Raw genomic sequence first — 23278 nt, 5'->3', positions numbered from 1 at the left:
AGTAGCTACTATATAAAACTATAGTTTGTTCAGCTGATTCTGGTTAAAATGTAAGGTAAACCAAGCTGAAGAAACACATTTAGGTTCTAGGACCAAAACTTGAGCTCGCAGAATTCACAATGGGTTTGCTCAAACACCACCCAATATGTAAACTTGTTAAGTCGCTGTTTCCTTTTGTATAGCTGTTAAGTAGTAAATAAATACTGTACTTTGATATCAGTAAAAGTACAGCTGTATCTATTTTTCTTGTATCAATCTTTATATTTCACTATATATAATGCAAAACTATCTACTGAACTGTATGTGGTATCACATATATGTTTAAAGCGATACATTGCAGAATAACTTAATGATGAATTATTGATCCAGCATTTTTATTTATATAGTGCAATTAATGCAAGAGTCCTTTTTATTATGAGCTTGCACATTACTGAAATAACCAGATGTGCTAAAGGTAAGTTTTAGTGTAACATTTGCTAATCAATATGGATTAAACCAATGTGCAGGAAACAGTGTGGAGATTTATTACAGGATGTAAAAAAACTGGACTGTTGTAAAACTTTCATCGGAATCTATATTGATGTTGTGCTCTGTAATACTGTATCAACTCATGAGCCACACAGAAAGTTGCAGGAATTACAACCTGTACCTTTTAAGTAAGCAATAACAATTTCTACCGGTAATAAGACAAGTAGTGCACAAACAACGTATGAATCATTTACACAAAGACATTGTGCCTTAGTAAAGGTTTAAAGAAAATAAATTAAATTTATATGATTCGTCATAGCTTCACAGCAATGAAGATAAAGACTGTGTTTCATAAGCAATGGGCAGAAATGGGTAGAAACTGGCAAAGGGAAGGCTGAACAACACATGTATCATTAAAATACCATTTCTGTCAGCATTTGTCCCGAGGACATACACAAATGCAATTTTAGTTTATTCGATAAAGGATATAATAGCCTCTATTTTTTATATTATTTTTTTTGTTCTATCGCTAATAGCTAAAAGTGTGAATGCTTTGGAAGACAAGACATAAAAAGTTTACAGTGACTTGGTACGGAGCGTAAATGTTTGTAAAACACCGCAGCTGCCATTTAATCACTTGCTACGTGGTTTTCGTTCTGTAGTACATGCCAGCGCTCAATCTTCTTGTCTTTGTTCTTCAGGCACTCGTACCAATGTTTCAAGCGCTCTCCTTTGGCCGTGATGCCCAACTGACATCCACCTGTAGGGAGACATCCATCCATAATATAGTGCTTACACAAGGCAATCAGACTATCTCCTGTCTACTCTAAAAGTGTATCCACAAACTAAGAGACAGACATTTTCTGAACTACACCAATATGTCCGAAAATGTAAAATATTACATGTGCCCAAAGCCCCAGCAATGTCACAGGGTCCTAGAGAATGTTAAATATTGTTTTAAACAACAATACCATCCCCTGAAGAGAGAGTATGTGTATTTAACAAATATTAACATTGTTTATATAGCACCAGCATATTCAGTTGACAATTGTTAGGTAGGGATTGGCAAAATAGACTATGGGGTCCTACTAGCTATCATTTGTCAAGTGCATATCTATGATAGATAGAAGCTGATTGGTTCCTATGGGCATCTATTCCACCTGTCCTATTTAGAAGCTTTGATACATCATCTCCTAATTGTGATTAAAAATGTACTATTAATTCAGGTCAGTTGCCCTTTAAAGTGTTGGCGAACATATGTACTGTAGATATTTTCAAAGATAATTCTGCTTGTTAAATGTAAATTAAGCTTTGATTAGACTTTATATAGCTGCAGATCATCTGCACTCCAATCATGATGCATTCATGCCTGGCCAAGCCAATACTTAACATCTCTATATTCTAAATACACTATATAAAACTTTAGCCACATTTAGTTTTCATTTTATTTTTAAAGATTTATTGGTAATTGATTGTTTATAAACGTGGATCTAGAAATTAGAGTTCTAGAACTGAACACTCAGTGAAACCTGTATTAATAATAAAATATGTCTTGTGTCCTTCCTATATATCTCAATATATAGATTATATTTTGGAATCTGTATGCGTTTGTGTCTGCAAGTAACAATTTATTGTAATACTCAAATGCTAGTTGCTTAAAGTGTGCCGGGAACTAGCACTGTACCTGTAATCATCAGCTACACAGAGCCAAAAACCAGCACTATACCTATAATCATCAGCTGCTCCACACTGTACCTGTAATCATCAGATGCTCCGAGCAAAAAACTAGTACCATACCTGTAATCATCAGCTACACAGTCAGAAACAAGCACTGTACCTGTAATCATCAGCTACACAGTCAGAAACTAGCACTGTAGCTATAGTCATCAGCTGCTCCAAGCTACAAATTTGCACTGTACCTGTAATCATCAGCTACACAGAGCCAGAAACCAGCACTGTAACTATAGTCATCAGCTGCTCCGAGCTACAAATTTGCACTGTACCTGTAATCATCAGCTGCTTTTAGCCAAAAACTAGCACCGTACCTGTAATCATCAGCTATGCAGAGCCATAAACCAGCACCATACCTGTAATCATCAGCTACACAGTCAGAAACTAGCACTGTACCTGTAATCATCAGCTACACAGAGCCAGAAACCAGCACTGTACCTATAGTCATCAGCTGCTCCAAGCCACAAATTTGCACTGTACCTGTAATCATCAGCTGCTTTGAGCCAAAAACTAGCACTGTACCTGTAATCAGCTGCACAGAGTCAGAAACTAGCACTGTACCTGTAATCATCAGCTACACAGAGTCAGAAACCAGCACTGTACCTTTAATTATCAGCTATGTATATCCAAAAACTAGCACTGTACCTGTAATCATCAGCTGCAGAGTCAGAAACTAGCACTGTACCTGTAATCATCAGCTACACAGTCAGAAATTAGCACTGTACCTTTAATCATCAGCTATGTATAGACAGAAACTAGAACTGTACCTGTAATCATCATCTACACAGAGCCAGAAACTAGCACTTTACCTGTAATCATCAGCTATATAGTAAGACACTAGCACCCTACCTGTTATCAGCTGCACAGAGTCAGAAACTAGCACTGTACCTGTAATCATCAGCTATGTATAGCCAGAAACTAGAACTGTACCTGTAATCATCATCTACACAGAGCCAGAAACTAGCACTTCACCTGTAATCATCAGCTATATAGTAAGACACTAGCACCCTACCTGTTATCAGCTGCACAGTCAGAAACTAGCACTGTACCTGTAATCATCAGCTACAGTCAGAATGTAGCACTGTACCTGTAATAATCAGCTATGCAGAGCCATAAACTAGCACTGTACCTGTAATCATCAGCTACACAGAGCCAGAAATTAGCACTGTACCTGTAATCATCAGCTACACAGAGCCAGAAACTAGCACTGTACCTGTCAGGGGCGGAACTAGCGGCGGTGCAGCCGGTGCATTGCCCCAGGGCCCGCTGTGGAGCAGGGGCCCACAGCCACTCCTGCACCGCCGCTACTCCCCCGGGCCCCACAAGTGTAGGGCAGACCGCAGTAAGAGCGCTCTGCCCTACACAGTTTACAAACACACAGCTGCCAGCAGCGGCTGTGTGTTTGTAATAGCAGCCGATGAGAGTCAGACAGACTCTCATTGGCTGCTGTGTCGTCCATGGAGGGAGCCAGCTGGAGCTCACTCATGAGCTCTGTCTTCCGGCTCCCCCCGCAGCAGGTGATGATAGAGACGTCACGTCATGACGTCTCTCTCATCCCCCGGGAGGAGCGTCCGGACAGCGGCGGTCGTCGGCAGGAGCGGGGATCAGGTAAGTTGTGTGGGGTTTTTTGTTTGTTTGTGTAAGGGGGCACTTGCACAGCATAAGGGGAGGGGGTGCTACTATGGGTGCATTGGCACAGCATATGAGCTACTGGGGGCACTTTATAGGATGGGGGGCGCTACTATGGCCACTGTATAGAGGGGCGCTACTGGGGGCATTGTATGGGGGGGGCTGGCCACTACTGGGGTCACTGTATAGCGGGGACTACTACTGGGGGCACCGCATAGGGGGACTACTACTGGGGGCACCGCATAGGGGGGACTACTACTGGGGGCATCGCATAGGGGGGACTACTACTGGGGGGATCGCATAGGGGGGATTACAACTGGGGGAACCGCATAGGGGGGATTACAACTGGGGGAACCGCATAGGGGGGATTACAACTGGGGGAACTGCATAGGGGGGATTACAACTGGGGGAACTGCATAGGGGGGGATTACAACTTGGGGAACTGCATAGGGGGAATACAACTGGGAGCACTGCATAGGGGGGCTGCTACTGGGGGCAATGCATATGGGGGCTACTATTGGGGGCACTGCATAGGGGGACTACTACTGGGGGCACTGCATAGGGGGGACTCCTACGGGGGGTACTGCATAGGGGGGACTACTACTGGGGGCACCGCATAGGGGGGACTACTCATGGCCGGATTAAGGTCTGTGGGGGCCCCTGGGCAACAAACTTGACGGGGGGCCCTATCAGTGATCCAAAAATATATATATACAGTCAGGTCCATAAATATTGGGACATTGACAGAATTTTCAGATTTTGGCCTCTATTCACCACCACAATGGCTTTGAAATGAAACAAACAAGATGTAATTTAACTGCAGACTTTCAGATTTAATTTGATGGTAATTACATCCAAATCAGGTGAACGGTGTAGGAATTACAACGGTTTCTATATGTGCCTCCCACTTTTTAAGGGGCCAAAAGTAATGGGACAAACTAAACAATCCTAAATCTAACATTCACTTTTTAATACTTTGGGGCGCTACTATGGCCACTGTATAGGGGGGCGCTACTGGGGGCATTGCATGGGGGGGGCTGGCCACTACTGGGGTCACTGTATAGCGGGGACTACTACTGGGGGCACCGCATAGGGAGACTACTACTGGGGGCACCGCATAGGGGGGACTACTACTGGGGGCATCGCATAGGGGGGACTACTACTGGGGGGATCGCATAGGGGGGATTACAACTGGGGGAACCGCATAGGGGGGATTACAACTGGGGGAACCGCATAGGGGGGATTACAACTGGGGGAACTGCATAGGGGGGGATTACAACTTGGGGAACTGCATAGGGGGAATACAACTGGGAGCACTGCATAGGGGGGCTGCTACTGGGGGCAATGCATATGGGGGCTACTATTGGGGGCACTGCATAGGGGGACTACTACTGGGGGCACTGCATAGGGGGGGACTCCTACGGGGGGTACTGCATAGGGGGGACTACTACTGGGGGCACCGCATAGGGGGGACTACTCATGGCCGGATTAAGGTCTGTGGGGGCCCCTGGGCAACAAACTTGACGGGGGGCCCTATCAGTGATCCAAAAATATATATATACAGTCAGGTCCATAACTGTAATGGCTTTTTTAGATGTTGTTTGGCAAACTCTAATCTGGTCTTCCTGTTTTTGTGGCTCACCAATGGTTTGATCTTGTGGTGAACCCTCTATATTCACTCTTGTGAACTCTTCTCTTCATTGTTGACTTTGACACATATACATCTACATCCTGGAGAGTGTTCTTGATTTGGCCAACTGTCGTGAAGGGGTTTTTCTTCACCAGAGAAATAATTATTTTGTCATCCACCACAGTTGTTTTCCATGGTCTTTCGGGTCTTTTGGTGTTGCTGAGCTCTCCGGTACGTTCTTTCTTTTTAAGAATGTTCCAAACAGTTGATTTGGCCACACCTAATGTTTTTGCTATCTCTCTGATGGGTTTGTTTTGATTTTTCAGCCTAATGATGGCTTGCTTCACTGATAGTGACAGCTCTTTGGATCTCATATTGAGAGTCGACAGCAACTGATTCCAAATGCAAATGTCACACCTAGAATCAACTCCAGACCTTTTACCTGCTTAATTGATAATGAAATAACGAGGGAATAGCCCACACCTGTCCATGAAATAGCTTTTGAGTTGATAGTCCCATTAATTTTGGCCCCTTAAAAAGTGGGAGGCACATATTGAAACTGTTGTAATTCCTACACCGTTCACCCGATTTGGATGTAATTACCCTCAAATTAAATCTGAAAGTCTGCAGTTAAAGCAAATCTTGTTTGTTTAATTTCAAAACCATTGTGGTGGTGAATAGAGGCCAAAATCTGAAAATTCTGTCAATGTCCCAATATTTATGGACCTCACTGTGTATACATATATATATATATATATATATATATTTAATTTAATATTGTGCCCGCCCAACCCCACAACCAGTAGCACCACCACACATATAAAAAAAAAAACATTGTTTGACTCACCTTCCAGGCTCCAGGCCAAGGCAATCACACAGCAGCAGACCCGGGGCAACAGCTGCAGCTCCTGTATTTTCACCTCCGCGGTCTTCAGATGCGGCCATCTAGGAAGTGGGCTGGCATGGGGCTGCGCAACGCGACCTTTGACGTCACGCCTGCAGTGCCGTACAGCCCCACCGCATAGCCTGTCCGCTTTCTGAAGCAGCGCTGCGCTCTGAGCTAAAGTGCTCAGCGAGCGCTGCCCGCCTGCAGTCACCGGTGACTGCCGAGGAGGACTAAAACACAGACAGCTAGATGCTGTACTCTGCCAGTATTAGTAGGGGAAAGGCAGTAGTGGCAGGGGACAGAGTGTGGGGCCCCCCTATGTGTGGGGGCCCCTGGACAACCGCCCCTGTCGCCCTGGCTTTAATCCGGCAAAGGGACTACTACTGGGGGCACAGCATAGGAGGGACCACTACTGGGGGCACCGCATAGGGGGGACCACTACTGGGGGCACCGCATAAGGGGGACCACGACAGGGGGCACTGCATAGGGGGGACCACTACTGGGGGCACTGCATAGGGGGGGCCACTTTTGGGGGCACTGCATGGGGGGCCACTACTGGGGGCACTGCATTGGGGGGCCACTACTGGGGGCACTGCATTGGGGGGCCCAAAGCATCTTCTTGCACCTAGGCCCACCACTCTCTAGGTCCGCCACTGCTACCTGTTATCATCAGCTGCTCAGTCAGAATCTCGCATTGTACCTGTAATCATTAGCTGCCTGGAACTAGGAAATAATTCATTAACATGTATACCAACTAGTAGATACACTTGTTTTTCCAATATCAAGTGTTTCCCACACTTACTTAGAATGTAAGAGTAAGAGACTGCACTTACTAATGATTTGAGTACTGCTAAATCGAAATGCCATTTAGTCACATCAGGGGCGTATCTATAATGGGTGCAGGGTGTGCGGGGAACACGGGCCCCTGGGTCCAGGGGGGCCCCGCAATGCACACCCTGCACCCATAATATTACTTACCTCTCCAGAGTCCCATGTCGGCGCGGGGGTCCAGCGCTGTAAAATGACTGGAAAATGGCGGCGGCCATTTTCCCATCGTTTGCGCATGAGCAGTACACAGAAAATGGCCGCAGCGGCCATTTTCCCAGTGACCTGCGCATACACTATAGACTCTGGGCACACTCTAGTGCCCAGAGTATATAACTCCGGCGCTGGCAGCGCACATCTCAGTGTGCTGCCGGCCGCCGGGCGGAGAGGAGGGGGCCCGTGTCGGAATCTGCACACGGCCCCCTTCTCTCTAGAAACGCCCCTGAGCCACATCTAATTCTCTTGGATCTCTCTGCTACATTTGACACTATTGACCACTCTCTTACAAACGCTACAATCGCTAGGACACTATCCTGATACTCATCCTACTTAGCAAATCACTCTTTCATTGTTCATTTTTATGGATCCATCACCTCCTCGCTTCCTATATTAGTTGGAGTACCACAAGGCTCAGTACTCTTCTTTTTCTTAACCAACTTCTCTTGGAAAACTTTTACGCTCATTCAGATTTCAGTATTTTAATTATACTCAAAAATACCTATTCTCACCAGATCTCTCACCATCAGGTTTGGCTCACGTTACTGAATATCTCTTTGTCTTGCCATCTCTCAACTTGTCAAACTCAATCTTTCAAAAACAGAGACAATAATATTCCCACTGGCCAACAGTAGTTACAGACATGACGGGCCAAATGTAATAGGGTGAGAGTTTAGAAAAGTGAGAGTTTCTGACACTTTTTAAACTTTGCCAATGTAATAGAGTCCAAAAACAAAGTAACAGAGCGAAATTGCATGTTTTTTTAGACTTAAAAAACTCTCACGATTTAAAATCTCATTCAGATGTTTTCCCATTTTGAAGATAAAACTCAACCAATGTGAGAGTTTACTGCTAAACTCTCACATTTTCTAAACTCTCACCCTATTACATTTGGCCCGACATCTCTAATTCCGTTGACAACACCACAATGACCCAAACCCCTGAAGCTATTATCTTATAGAGTGTAAGCTTGCAAGCAGGACTCCTTACCTCTCTGCCTGTCTGTTTTATTACGGTTTTGTTTGCAAATGAAAGCACAAATTTACATATACAGTGCATCCAGAAAGTATTCACAACGTTTCACTTTTTCCACATTTTGTTATGTTACAGCCTTATTCCAAAATGGAATAAATAAATTTTTGTCCTCAACACAATACCCCATAATGACCACGTGTAAAAAGTTTTTTTGCTCATTTAATTTAAAAAAAAAAAAAAAAAACACTAAGAAATCACATGTACATAAGTATCCACGCCCTTTGCCATGAAGCTCAAAATTGAGCTCAGGTGCATCCCGTTTCCACTGATCATCCTTGAGATGTTCCTACAGCTTATTTGGAGTCCACCTGTGGTAAAATCAGTTGATTGGACATGATTTTGAAAGGCATACACCTGTCTATATAAGGTCCCAAACTTGACAGTGATTGTCAGAGCACAAACCAAGCATGAAGTCCAAGGAATTGTCTGTAGACCTCCAACCAGGATTGTCTCGAGGCACAAATCTGGGGATGGGTACAGAAAATGTTCTTCTGCTTTGAAGGTCCAAATGAGCACAGTGGCCTCCATCATCCGTAAATGGAAGAAGTTCGGAACCACCAGGACTCTTCCTAGAGTTGGCCGGCCATCTAAACTGAACGATCGGGGGAGAAGGGCCCTTGTCAGGGAGGTGACCAAGAACCCGATGGTCACTCTGTCAGATCTACAGCACTCCTCTGTGGAGAGAGGAGAACCTTCCAGAAGGACAACCATCTCTTGAGAAATCCACCAATCAGGCCTGTATATTAGTGTGGCCAGACGGAAGGAAGCCACTCCTTAGTAAAAAGCACATGGCAGCCCACCTGGAGTTTGCCAAGATGCACCTGAAGGACTCTCTGGTCTGATGAGACAAAGATTGAACTCAGGCATTATGTTTGGAGCAAACCAGACACCACTCATCACCAGGCCAATACCATTCTTACAGTGAAGCATGGTGGTGGCAGCATCATGCTGTGGGGATGTTTTTCAGCAGCAGAAACTGGGAGACTAGGCAGGAGGGAAAGATGAATGCAGCAATGTACAGAGACATCTTGGATGAAAATCTGCTCCAGAGCACTCTTGACCTCAGACTGGGGCGACGGTTCATCTTTCAGCAGGACAACGACCCTAAGCACACAGCCAATATATCAAAGGAGTGGCTTCAGGACAACTCTGTGAATGTTATTGAGTGGCCCAGCCAGAGCCCAGACTTGAATCCAATTGAACATCTCTGGAGAGATCTGAAAATGGCTGTGCACTGACGCTTCCCATCCAACCTGATGGAGCTTGAGAGGTGCTGCAAAGATGAATGGGCGAAACTGCCCAAAGATAGGTATGCCGAGCTTGTCACATCATATTCAAAAAGACTTGAGGCTGTAATTGCTGCCAAAGGTGCATCAACAAAGTATTGAGCAAAGGTTGTGAATACTTATGTACGTGTGATTTCTAGTTGTTTTTTTTCTAATTAAATTTGCAAAAATCTCAAAAAAACTTCTTACACATTGTCATTATGGGGTATTGTGTGTAGAATTTTGAGGACAAAAAGGAATTTATACCATTTTGGAATACGGCTGTAACATAACAAATGTGGAAAAAGTGAATACTTTCCGGATGCACTGTATGTCTGAAAACTATTCTTGCATTCTGAAAGTATTGTATATCCCACAAATGCAGTGATATATAGCTTGATATATTGTGTGTGGCAATGGATTGTTTTAACATACATGTATTACATACATATGGTGATCTTACCTATATAATCATTGGATTTCCCAATATCATAGTCCCACACCGATACATCTAATTGTTTCTTTGCCAGGTCACTGTGCTTTATATCAAAGAAAAATTCCTAGAAAAAAGCAATACAAATACTGTCAATCTGGAACACACTAACATAGCTGGTGCATTACTGTAGGGGTTAAATTTACTAAAGTGAGAGTTTTAGAAGTGAGTTTTAAAAGAGATGTTGCCCATAGCAACCAATCAGACAGATTCTAGCTATTATTTTCTAGAAGGTGCTAGTTACATGTTAATTAGAATCTGATTGGTTGCTACGGGCAACATCTCTTTTAAAACTCACTTCTAATAACTCTCACTTTAGTAAATTTACCCCTAGGTGTTTACTTTGTATGGCCCCTCAATACTAGGGTAAGAATCATGGCAACAAACTATAGATTTTGAGTTTAATCTTCATTTAAAACTCCGTTCTCTAACACCATCCAAAGCTTCATCTTCTAAGAGCAGCATCTTCTGAGTCCCCCTCCCCAGACAGAACATAGGCATACCACATATCATTTTAATCAACAGAAGCTTCTAGTGTGTCCTATTAGTATCACTTTGCGAACAAGATGCATTTTAAGGAAAAAGTTGCTTGAAAAGACGCTCAAAGCTACAGAGTCACACGGTGCTCACACGTTATCTGTAATGCGTCTCGTAGCGCATGGAGGATAGATGTATGTGGACACATCTGTATGTGGATCTCCAAAAAGTGAATGCTGTGACCAAGTTTGATGCATACGCAAGGCCAATGGTGAACAATTTGCTTGATGCCTGTATGTAGTGTGAAGAAGTAAATAATTACTCTGGATCTTCCTAAAAGATCATTGCTCATTTATTTCCTAGAGGAATCCAAATGCACTACTGCCTATTTGTCTGTGCTAATTTTAGTTACAAATCTTGTCACCAGGTGGCGATGAGGTGATACACCATCTTGCATGAATAGGATATCTTGGGGATACTAAAGTTGTTGCAGTTCTGGTACTGAAAAATTGTCCAACATGCAATAATACCCGTGTCCACTGATGGAACAAGTGCGGGGTCCTGTCTGTTACCACTTCAAAAAACTAAATTTGTAACTAACATTTTTTTTCAATAAAAGGTTAGAGCAGGGATAGGCAACGTGTGGCACTCCAGCTATTGTGGAACTACACATTCCAGCATGATAAAACTATAGCAGGGCATGCTGGGATGTGTAGCTCCACAACAGCTGGAGTGCCAGATGTTGCCTACTTCTTGGCTTGTGCTTCTTCTGAAGTACCTGTTGTCCACATTTCACTTCATTACAAGCCCTAGATCTCGCTCCAGAGTGCTCTGAGCAGGACTGCTCTTCTAGCAGCCTTGTTTAATTAACAATCACCAGTCGAAAGCACACCTACCTAGGGGTAAATTTACTAAGATTCGAGTTTGGTCGAGATGGCAATCTCGGGTGAGTTTAGGCATTTTTTTTGATCTTGCAAATTTACTAAAGACAAACTCGGGTGAGTTTGGGAGAGATTTCTATCTTTTCACTGATAAAACTCAGGTGAGATTGCAAACTCGAATCAACTCACTATCGGCCAAACTTGAAAGTTCTTTTCATGAAAAAGATACAACTCGGGACTTTACCAAGAATCTAGATTCCAATCTCGGGTGAGATTGTCGCAAACTCGCTGATAAATTGAAGTTTCAAACACTCCACCTCCTGAGCTGCGAGTTTGGCAGAAACATACACAGATCAGTGTGATTTGTGTATGTTTCTGCATGCATACCTAATTTAAAGTGTTTTTTTTTAAATGGCGTAGGGTCCCCCCCCACAAAAGCATAACCAGCCCTGGACTGCTCAGCCAGTCCTGGTTCCTAAAATTATGGGGAACAAAAAGTGTAGGGTTCCCCCGTAATTTAGGAACCAGCACCTGGCTGCAGGGCCAGTCCTGCTTTTAAATATAGGGTGGGGGGAATGAGTAGGGGTCCATCTATATTTAAAACCAGCACCGGACCCAAACCGACCAGAGTGTAATGTCACAGCCAGGTGACCCTATCATCGGGTCTCCATGGCCAAAGCATTAACACCCCAAGCCGGTAAGCCCAAGCCGGGGATCTCAGGGGATGTGGGGATCCCCCCAAGAAGGCGTCCTCTCTCTCCTGAAACTCCAGGCTTAGGCTGGGGCTCTTCCCCACACCCCTGGAGTGGTGGGTACAGGGGTAATAATGGGGGAAATAGTTCAAAACTATTGTACTTTACAGTGGAACTACAGGTGCTAGCATGCCTGACCCTTGGCACTTGTGGAACTACAAGTGCCAGCAGGCGGCCAGCACCCGTACCCCCACTGTAAAATAAATAGTTTAAAAAAAAACACAGTACACACACACACCATCTAAAGTACAACTTTATTACATTCACCTGTAATTCACCTGCTGGCACTTGTAGTTCCAGAAGTGCCAAAGGGTAGACATGCTGGCACCTGTAGTTCCACGGTAAAATACATTAGTTTCTCTTTTTTTACAATACTAATACCCTTGTACCCACTGCTCTAGGGGTGCGGGGAAAAGCCGCGGGCTTCAGCCTAAGACCCTTTCTTGGGGGTCCTCACCTCCCCTGAGATCCCTGGCTTGAGATGACCGGCTTGGGGTGTGAATGCTTTGGCTGGGGAGACACAGTGATAGGGTCTCCTGGCTGTGGCATTATACCCCGGTTGGTTACGTTCCGGTGCTGGTTTTAAATGTGGGACCCCTATGCATTTTTTCCCCTATATTTAAAACCAGGACTGGCCCTGCAGATAGGTGCTGGTTCCTAAATTACGGGGGGAACCCTACATGTTTTGTTCCCCATAATTTTAGGAACCAGGACTGGCTGGTTCTATCTCGCGCCACGCATGGCGCAAAACTCTGCGCTACAGACAAGGATGCAGCTGGACATATCTGTACCATTGTGGTAAAAACCATTGTCAGTAATGTTGCAGCCTTAATTAAAGCAGCCACCAAACACCAAAACACAAGTTGTCTCTTTTCTTGGGTTGGCTGGTTATTATTACAGATATTCATGTATGTAAAGTCTCAATGTTATTCTGGTCAATATGATGATAGTTTATTTATATAACACAATAATACTTGAATTATTAGTCATTACCACCTCACCTCATTGAATTCTGGATTAAGAGTTTTTTTTTTAATTTGAGTCTTCTGTTTTGATTTCTTGCCCCCCTCAGGTTTTAGCCATCTAAAAATGCAACAAACACAGGTTTAAAGACAAACAGACACAAATGTGCGTGCATATAGTATTATATATAGATACAAATGGGTCCAAACTTTTTCCTCATATCAACAAGTAAGCAGAGCCCTAGGACAGACCATTGTGTTTAGCCGATATGTCCTCCCCCAGACAGGATTCCTCTTCCCTACACAGCAGGACAGAAGAACAAATTGATTTGGACAGTACTTTAAATATTTAAATATTTTGTTTTCCTTGGAGAATGAAATTGCATGGAACGTAAAGAGGATTTATAGCCTTACAAAAAGAGATCTGTGAATGATATTATTTAAGATGGTGACATGAGCAGAGATTTACCAGTGGCCTTGTTCTCTGGCTATTGTAGTCTTTATTTTCAGTTCTGGTCTGTGAGCACTAGTACCAAGCAGCATTGATGGATTTGGCGGTTTTTTTTATTTTTCATGCTAAGGTTGCCTTATAATGACCCTATGATGTCAAATAGATTTGTGTAGTTTTTTTCCCATGCTACAAATCCTCCACAAACAGCTTTATATCTAATGTAGTACTACAGTACATACATCCAAGAGCATTGTGTTTCTGTATACTGTACCTCATTACCCATATAGTTGTTAAACACAATACACTGTTTGCTACCTAAACTTTGTTGTCAACCCTTCTAATGAATGTTATTATTGTTAATGTAAAATATTATATATATATTATATATATATATGTCATTATTGAGTTCTCTTAAAGATACCTGTGAAGAAACAGATTTGAAAAATCTTTGCTTAAGCTAAAGTTGTGGTTTTGTAGATATGGGTCAAACACAGTATAATATTGAATGGCTAGCCCCTGGTGACAGCTCTGATTATAATAAAGTATGTGAATCCATATCATCTCCTTCATCAACTAGTAACACAGGGTGTGGTATATTTTGTCGACAATTGTATTTTAAACTAATACGTAAACCTAACCCTAATTGCAGTCTTTTCCTAATCTAACTCTACCGGTAATTGCAGCCTAACCCTAACCCTAATTGCAGTCTATCCTTAATCCTTATTGAAGTCTAGTCCTAAAATCATGTGTTGACATGCTGGCTGTCGATATTCGCAATGATGACATTCTATCAATGATGACATTCAGATAATGTTGATATTCTGAATGTCAACATAATGACTACATTTAATTGCGGACTTTGAGGACAATATGTCAGGTCATAGCAGCGGTGTACGTCTGAAAGTACAATCAAGTTCCATTGGCTTGTCAGAGCAGTTTTAGGATGAGCATCCTAAAACTGCTCTGACAAGGGTATTGCTTACCCTGCTGTATAAACATATACTGAAGGAAGGTTTATGTGCTTTTGCTTCTATGTATGAAGACTTCAGTGTAGAGACACAGTAACTTATTTTGCATACCTGTAGCTGGAGATATTCCTGTGTGAATGGACTGTTGAACAGCAGAAAATCTTCATCTACAGTACTTGTTAGAAGTTACTGAAATGCACCTATTTCCTTGCCTAAGAAATGGTTTGAACTGATACGTCTACACATGCAGACTAGTTTAAAGTTTTGCACTTAACGCTTTTCAAAGAGTATTCATGTATTAAAATGTATTTTAATATTTAACACTAGCGACCCACCCCGGCTTCACACAGCAGCAATCTTTTTTAACCAAGGTCTTATAAGATTGCCTTGTAGATGACTAATTTTGTCCTGACGTCAACACAAAAAGATTTAGTTTTGACGTGAAATGTAAAGGGGCCACGTAACGTTGTCCATGAGAAAAACAGCCTCCACTTGGGTCAAGTCCAGCCACGTAAAGTGTCTGTCCCTGTGCTTTATTTACTGTCTTACCAAAGCAGCCTCTTACCGGGAATTGAACTTGTTTGAAATTACAGAATCGTTTCGGACATAAATGAAATAGAAACAGTAAAAAAAATGGGACAAACTGAAATCTTGTATCAGTAAACAGGGCTTACATCACTTTTTTTCAGGGAGAAACCAGATAATATGTATCAGTCTCTACATGGTATAAAATAAAGTTCAACATTGTGATATATCTTTAACGGTTTTGTCAGCGTAAGCCAAGAAAGTGCTCAGACGTCCGCTTTTTCATTGATTTGCTTCACTAAAATCGTCATTGCTTGGCTCCCTTTTGTCATACTTTAATGGTTCATACACATAAACCTTCCTCGACAAATGTTCTATAGCAGAGGTTCCCAAACTGTGCACCATGGCTCCTGGGGTGCCGTGGAATCCGGTGGCCTAAAGCGGCCGGCCGGTGTATTTTTTTTTTTTTGAGCAAAATATATATTTTTTGCATGGGTGTGAGAGGGGCGGCAGCGCGGTGTATAGCAGAGCAGCAGGAATTGCGATGAGAGGAGGGAGAGTTGTCGTTGTGAAGCAACAGGCAGTGAATACTAAGGCTGCCTGTTGCTGAATGGGGTCCTACAATGGGAGATCATACAGGAAGTGGCTGATTTGATCTGAGGAATGATGCTACAGAATGGTGCTGATGATTACAACTTAAGGAAAGAAAGTGGGGTACATGGAGCGGAGAAAATCTAGAGACAGAGGGGGTAAATGGAGATACATGGAAGGGGCAAAGGTTTATGCACGGCCAGAGTTTTGGACCTAGCTCCACCAAATTTGGCATGTTGATGTAGTTTGACCAGGATTAGGTTTTTGCTTAGGTTTGATCTTCGTCAGGGTCACACACTGTTACACAATCCCTTAAAATGGGGACACTTAAACTACACATGTTCTGGGGCTGGCTCCAGTGGAAATTGGCAGTCTGCCAAAAACCTGTGAGAAAGCTAAAAAAATAGGATTTTGGTACTTATCGATAAATCCCTTTCTCCGATTCGATAGGGGACACTGGTGCATATACAGTGAGGTATAGATGGGTGTGAGAGTGGAGCCTGGAACTTTAGATTTCTTCAGAAGTGTAGTTGGCTCCTCCCCCTCTATACTCCACCTGACTTCAGTTAAGATTAACCAAGTCCGAGTGGAGCCAGGGAGCATAGCCAACAGAGAAGGAGAGACAAAAACAGTAGGAACTAACCAATAAAGTTCTAAGACCTGAAACAGTCATCCCAAGTGACTACCAAACTACAAACTGCAGACAATCAAGCTACAGCTAAAAGTTGCCAATACTGCAATAAGGGACAGCGCAGGGAGGGTGTCCAGTGTCCCCTATGGAATCAGAGAAAGGGATTTATCGGTAAGTACCAAAACCCAATTTTCACCTTCATCCACTAGGGGACACTGGAACATATACAGTGGGGACATCACAGAGCTGACCTCCCAGGTTGGGAAGCCGCTGAGACCTGCAGAAGCCTGCGACCAATATGAAAAAAGAGGCCAAAGGACAACGGATAACCATGACCCTGTATAAACCAATTCCCGTAAAACCATATGTCAAACTGACAAGCACAAGTACAGGCCTGGACCACTTGTGGGACCCTTTCTGAAACCCAGAAAATAACTGAGAGCACCAACAAAAAATTTGTTAAAGCCTGTAAAAGAATATGAGAACAAGACATAAGAACCTGAACCACATAGAGAGACTGTGAAGATGAGTGTGCAGCCTACCAAGAAGAATCAAGAATGAACAACCTGGGAGGCCGATGCCAGCAGTTACAAAGAGTTCAACAATGTGCAGAACTCATGCCCATCAGAAGAAAAGATGAAACAATAAAGGAATTGAACAAAATTCCAAGTCTTAATAATACGTAAGAAGAACCAACAATCGACTAAGATCATAAAGAAGGTCCACCTCTTGTAGGAGCTCAAATTCAACCAATTGGAGAAATCAGCAGATTATCACCACAAGATTAAGAATCCAGAAGTAGGGAGTCCAAAAGGAGGTTGGAGAACTCCCTGCAGTAGGGAAGCAGAACAGGTAGGCACGCAACAGATTCCGAAATCCAGGCAAAAAACAAGTAACCACTGGCGGCCTAAGGAAGATAAGACCGAACAGCAAGAAAATTACGAGAACCACAGTGTGTAATACCGAGTAGTAACGAACTTCCATGTGATGGAAGCACATCAACGACATCAGACCATGTCTGGTTGGTAATAAGATTGAACTGTTAGACTAACACAGCAATTATCACAGCACAGCGATGGGTCACCTTGCGAGGATTAAAGAGACATGAAAACCCATAAAGATAAAATAACAAACGGCCTGTGCCACAGACCTCTAAAAGAGGGTGTAGAACAATTGGAACAACTGGTCAGTATCAACAGTGTAAGATAAAAGGTCCAAACTCCAAAGGAATCCACAAGGAAAACGTAGGCTACGTTAAGGGAGTTAGGTTCATGACCTCGGACATTCTGCATGTAGAGCAGACGTGACAACCACTATATTATGAAACCAAGACCCACAATAGGTCTTAAAAATTGCCATGGACAAGTGACATGAAAGACCGCTAGGAAACCATGAAACCTAAGCAAGATAACCTGCGGTATTAAACATGTTTCAGTAACGTCTGTTTAAAGTTTAAAGTTTGTAAATCGGAACCAAAGGACAACTAAGATCATTTTAATAGAAAGAAGGGCATACTCAGGAAACACTAGAAAAAACAGTGAACCGAAGAGCAATACCTATAACCAAGGTAACCAGGAAAAAGTAAGCTAATACACAAGACTGGTATACCCTCCCATATCAACCTAGTAGACAAAATAGAACACGTCAACCAATCGCGGTCTTTTAGAAGCCGCATTGTGAGCCCACATCTTGCTCAGAAGTTCTTTTCTGTTCAACCACTTGGTGATTGAGACTGGACAAACAAGGCAAATTTAGTTGGCCTATGAGAGGCCCGAATCACCACCTAGGTATTACTCAACAGATGCAGTCCAAGAACTGTACTGTGTACCAACCAACTGCTCTACTGGAGCACCATGACACTAAAACAACAAAAGATAGTCCCCCAATTAAAGGAGTAGCACCTCACAACATCAGAAACATGGAATCCTTGCTGACAAGGAACTAGATTAGGCTAGTTTAAAACGTATCTGTCGTAAGTATAGAGCCTGTGGCAGTCACAGTCTATAGCTGAAGAACATGAGCTCTAACCAATTGAGCCACCAGATCTACTTTCAGGGTGGAAAGACTGTAGTCTGTAAGACAATGAAAAGTATGAGAGCTCCTAAGTAAGGAGCCAACGAACCAGAGGGTACCCTAAAGATTTAGACAGTCATTGCTGTGAATCGGAACTTGCACTGCATGCTTCGCAGTCAGATAGCCTACCATTGAGCTACCTGCTACTACGACAAGTTTGCCAGAAGCAGGAACGGTGCCATATGTCTACAGCACCTGGTATTTCCAGGTGATCTCCCATCCAAGTACTAACCAGACCTGACCCGCTTAGCTTCCAAGATCTGACGAGGTTGGACTGCTAAGTGTGCAAGTCACACAGGAGCTCGTTACCCTAAAAAAAAAATTACAAGTGTTAACCTCTGAATGAAGTGAGGAACCTCTTACGTGTGAGCGGCTAGAAACTGCTTGGCCATGCAGAAACCATACTGACCAGAGGATCACTCTGCAGACACCAAAAGCATTAGGTATGTAGAATACCAACAACAGTCATAAAAGGTCAGAGAGTTTACGTTCTCAATCCTGGTCTTTAGGCTGGAGCTGCGCTAGTGGGAGATGTGGCCTGTGAACAAAACTTAGCAGATTTCTTAGTAGAGACATTTGTGATTTCTAAATCACCGCACTCCTATGGGAGAAAACTCTTAGGTTATTGGGCCTGGAGTAGGGTGTAGCCAGATAACAGCCCATCCACCCCAGAGAGTTCTAATGAGACGTACTTACTGTATACTGATGGCTGCAGTGCTCTGACCCACGGGGAAACTCTACTTACCCCCACCTTACCGCCGGCAGCTAGATAAAAAACTGAGCATGGGAACTCCACCATGTATCCTGAGGAGCGCGCTGCTATGTGGAAGCGCAGCGGACCGCGGGGACCCAGAACCAACCACATGCAGCTGCGACTGGTCTCCCAGCGATTTCTGTACTTAGACTACCTGACTAAACTAAATGTCCCTGCCATGGGAAAAGCTCCCTTCCGATAACTGGCAGGGAGCCATTGTGTGCCTGCGCAGAGTGAAACTCTGCCTAGCCGGTAATAATAAACCATCCTCTCTCCCTGTCATGTGCTGAGGACAGAGCAGCGCCATATGATGACCGCTTGCGTCAGCTCCCTGAGAGATGGACTCCCAGTCCACAAGATATGCCGGGAGTCCAGGGAGCTATGCTGTAAACGCTTCCTACTTTAAACAGCTCCCAGGTGTAGGGAATTCACTTGGGGCACCCAAGCCACATTACCCATCCCCCATTCTAAAAAGGGGGCAGGGGTATACTTACCAGTCCTGACGCCGATGCATGAGTGGTAATGGAGACCCAGACATTAGCGCGTGCGCTGTGGTGGGTCTCCCCTCTGATTGTTGCCGGCGGGTTCCCACGTTGCAGGCAGACTGTGGTCTTCCAGTCTGCCTGTAGAATAGAATAAATATAAAGTAAAAAATTAAAAGTAAAAAATAAAAAGTTAAATCTAAATCGGACACAATCTAAACTGAAGTCCGGTGGGGTATAGAGAGGGAGGTGTCAACTACACTTCTGAAGTGCCAGGCTCCACTCTCACACCTGTCTATACCCCACTGTATATGCTCCAGTGTCCACTAGTGGATGAAGGAGAAATATCCTTTTAACCTCATTCTGAGCAAACTTGATGACTCATGCAAGTTCATATTAAATCCAGAGACCATGTGTTTGCATGCAACTAGAACGTTGTGGGCCACATAGCAAGATCATAAAAGGGCCCACCCCAGACCACCCCCCCAAGGTAAAAAAATACATACATTTGCCCCCACACAGAGCCCATTCATGTTATACCACACAGAGCCCATTCAGGTTGTGCCAAACAGTAGTACCCCTCATACACACTATGGCTTATGCATATGCCATACAGTGATGCCCCATACACATTACAGTAATGCCCTTTACAGATTATGCCACATAGTAGTAGTGCCCCTTATAACCCATTATTCCACACAATAATAGTGCCCCTTACACATTATGCCCCCCAGAAACTCACCTCCCCGTGTCCCTCCAGCAGCCCCTCACCTCCCCATCAGGCGCAGTGGCAGACATGGACAGAATCTGGTGCCGGTCGCAAGCCAATCGCAGCTCGCGGACTACCAGCCAATCTGAAGCTGCTACTGCTGATTGACTGTCGATCCAAAAGATCTAATTGCATCGCGACCGACAGCGCCATCTCGCCATGACTGCCTGCCAGTGAGTCAGCTGTAATCAGCTGGCAGACCGGCACCAAATCAACACCACTGATGCACGGGCCCCCCTCGGCAGCCTGACTGGCCCAGCCCACCTTTTGTGCATGACTGGGTGCAGGGGGTGGGTCACAGAGACACCATAGCAGCCGCGCCCCTTGCACCCATGGTAGTTACACCACTGTTTGCATGTATATTAGCAAACAGTGGGTTCCTTTTCATGATCAATGGAATGAGGTTATAGGCGAGGATAACGTAAACAAATAAAGGCTGCAGGTGTACTTCAGGGTCCAGTCTTCAAACTGGGCAACACCAGGTATCCCAGCTAGTACTATATATAGCTATAGTTAATACATCCTTGCCCAGTAGTTTTAAGTATGGAACTTCAAAAAAAATGTGTTAATTGTTACTTACAGTTTAACAAATGGATCAGAGTAGCCATTAGCATCCATTGCTGCCAAGTGTACACAGCGTACAATGCCAACAATCAGCCCTCCTTGCTGAGTACTGTACATCAGTGACACCAGGACCTTCCCTCGGTCTTCTACATCACCTCCACGATCTGTCTGCAGAGAGACAAGAGTAGTTATGATGCATTCAGTCACTGTGTGCATTTTACCTGAAGACTATGCTCAAACCATAGCACAGTATGCAAAGACTGGGTTTAATCTATTAAATCAATGCTGCATACAGCAGCGTTTTCATAGAAAATAATACATTGAACATTTAAACTGAAACCTACAGTATATTGCAAAGGAAAGGTCCTGTTCAAATATTCACATAGGCAAGAAAGAAATGCATCACAGATAGGGAAAGCGCTTACACCACTGCAGGCAAACAGCAAAAACACCAGGGAATTCTGCCACTAAAAGAAACAAAATTAGTGGATTCACTGGCTTAAGCTGGCCACACATCTAAAGATTATCTGTCCAACCAGCCAACTAGTTGATTGGTTGGAATGAAAATCTGGTAACATATAGGAGTAAATGATGATCAGCAATTTGCTCCTAAATGCCAGAAAACAGATGAAAATGGTCGTCAGACAAGTTTGTTAAATATTTGATTTAAAAAAGTTGTGCAAACAACAGTTTTTGCCCATTTTCCGGCGTTTGGGAGCAAATTGCTGATTGTCATTTGCTTTTATACCTTACCAGATTTTCATTCCAACCAATCAACTAGTTGGCTGGTTGGACAGATAATCTTTAAATGTGTGGCCAGCTTAAATCGTGTCCTCACACATGATCCCAAGGAAAGGAAGGCCACTGACGTCTCTAATTCTTACCACATCAATTAGTAAATGTATCATTTAAAGATTGCAGTTTTTTTCCAGTCTCAGTAATTTGGGCAGAATTCAAGGTTAATTCAAATGGAAAATGGGGGAGAAAACAAATGTGGAGTAGCCCTATTGTGTATACAGTATCTGGATGGATGGCATGAAATGTCTATGTGATTCATTTGTGCAAGGAGCAGTTTGGAATCTGGTTTCAACTCCTGCGTAAATTGAAATCAGTGCCAATAATTGTCTATGCAAAGCAGCCTTGATTGACTGTACACCCTTCAATCACAGAAATGATGAATACTCCAGATGGTGCTTGAAATTAGAACAGGTGCTGCAATCACAAGGTACAGGGAAAGCGAAGAGGCACCACACACAGCGTGTCAGACAATTGCTCTCTGTGTGTACCAGGCAGATCCTTATTCATGCACTTTAATATAATGTAGTTGTTTTTGGTTCTTATTTTATCATACGTGTCTTGCAAACATCTTAATAATTTACACATACTTGCATTATGGAGCAGATTCCGTTAGCCACAAACCTTGAGCAAGGTGCGGCTGAGTGCTCTTCTTTATAATATTATTTGTTAAAACAATGTTGTGTAAGCAATGTTTTATTATATTAATATCTGTGCCATTGTGTGAGGTTCTGTAGGCGAAATGAATTGGACCACCAGTGTATATCGTATAAACCAATGATTTATTGAACTTCCATGGCTATATTGCTTCAAAAATATCCATGTGTTTCTGTTTGCTGACAAGACTATACTTTTAAGTTTAATATTAAAAGGGCCCTGTTTTTATTATCCCTTTCTAGTAAGAAAAAGTCAATAGGAAAAGTCAAATGAATATAGGAAAATAACCTTAAAGTTTATTACATTGTAAATACAGTGTATATAACATGTCTACTACATCATGTGCAGTGAGAGACAGGGGAAGGTGTGGCATACACCTGCTCTCACTGGCTGCACGGAGGTAGCCAGCACGTGCAGTTCATGCATGTGACGCAGGATAAAACTGGCTGCAGTGAAGTAGCCGCTGAGAGTGCCGTAACTGCATGTGTGCAGCATACCAGTGGCCTGTGAAATAAAGTTTTGTTTATTGTAGCGCAGTGCCTGTGACATCATGCCGCGCCACACCGCTGAGAGGAGCCGCAACCCAGAGAGGATGAGGCGCAGCTAAAAGACACAGTAGAAGATAAGTGTCTGTGGGCTGGATGCGGGGGCTGGAGTGACCCTGGGGGCTGGATATAGAAGGGGCTGGAGAGACAGAGGAGTGCTGGCTGGACCTAGAGAGATAGAAGGGAGCTGGCGAGACACTGGAAGTCTGCAGCTGGAGAAACA

General features: G+C 43.6%; 1 protein-coding gene across 1 annotated transcript in view; it reads right to left on the bottom strand.

Annotated features, from left to right (window-relative positions):
* Positions 1-372: 372 nt before the first annotated feature.
* The window catches only part of RPH3A (rabphilin 3A), a 267877-nt gene continuing 244971 nt past the window's right edge, over positions 373-23278 (bottom strand). Inside the window, exons 17-20 of the mRNA XM_088449094.1 lie at positions 21075-21226; positions 13290-13371; positions 10149-10245; positions 373-1228 (exon numbers count right to left, since the gene is read on the bottom strand). Of these exons, the coding sequence (XP_088305220.1) occupies positions 1098-1228; positions 10149-10245; positions 13290-13371; positions 21075-21226 (462 nt within the window). The 3' untranslated portion in view covers positions 373-1097. The remainder of the gene's footprint in view (positions 1229-10148; positions 10246-13289; positions 13372-21074; positions 21227-23278) is intronic.

This window comes from Taudactylus pleione, unplaced genomic scaffold, assembly GCF_031769625.1.
Source record: "Taudactylus pleione unplaced genomic scaffold, aTauple2 ptg000479l, whole genome shotgun sequence".
NCBI classification, from domain to species: Eukaryota; Metazoa; Chordata; class Amphibia; order Anura; family Myobatrachidae; genus Taudactylus; species Taudactylus pleione.
The sequence above is the reverse complement of the archived record's forward strand: the minus strand, read 5'-3'. Positions and strand labels throughout refer to the sequence as shown.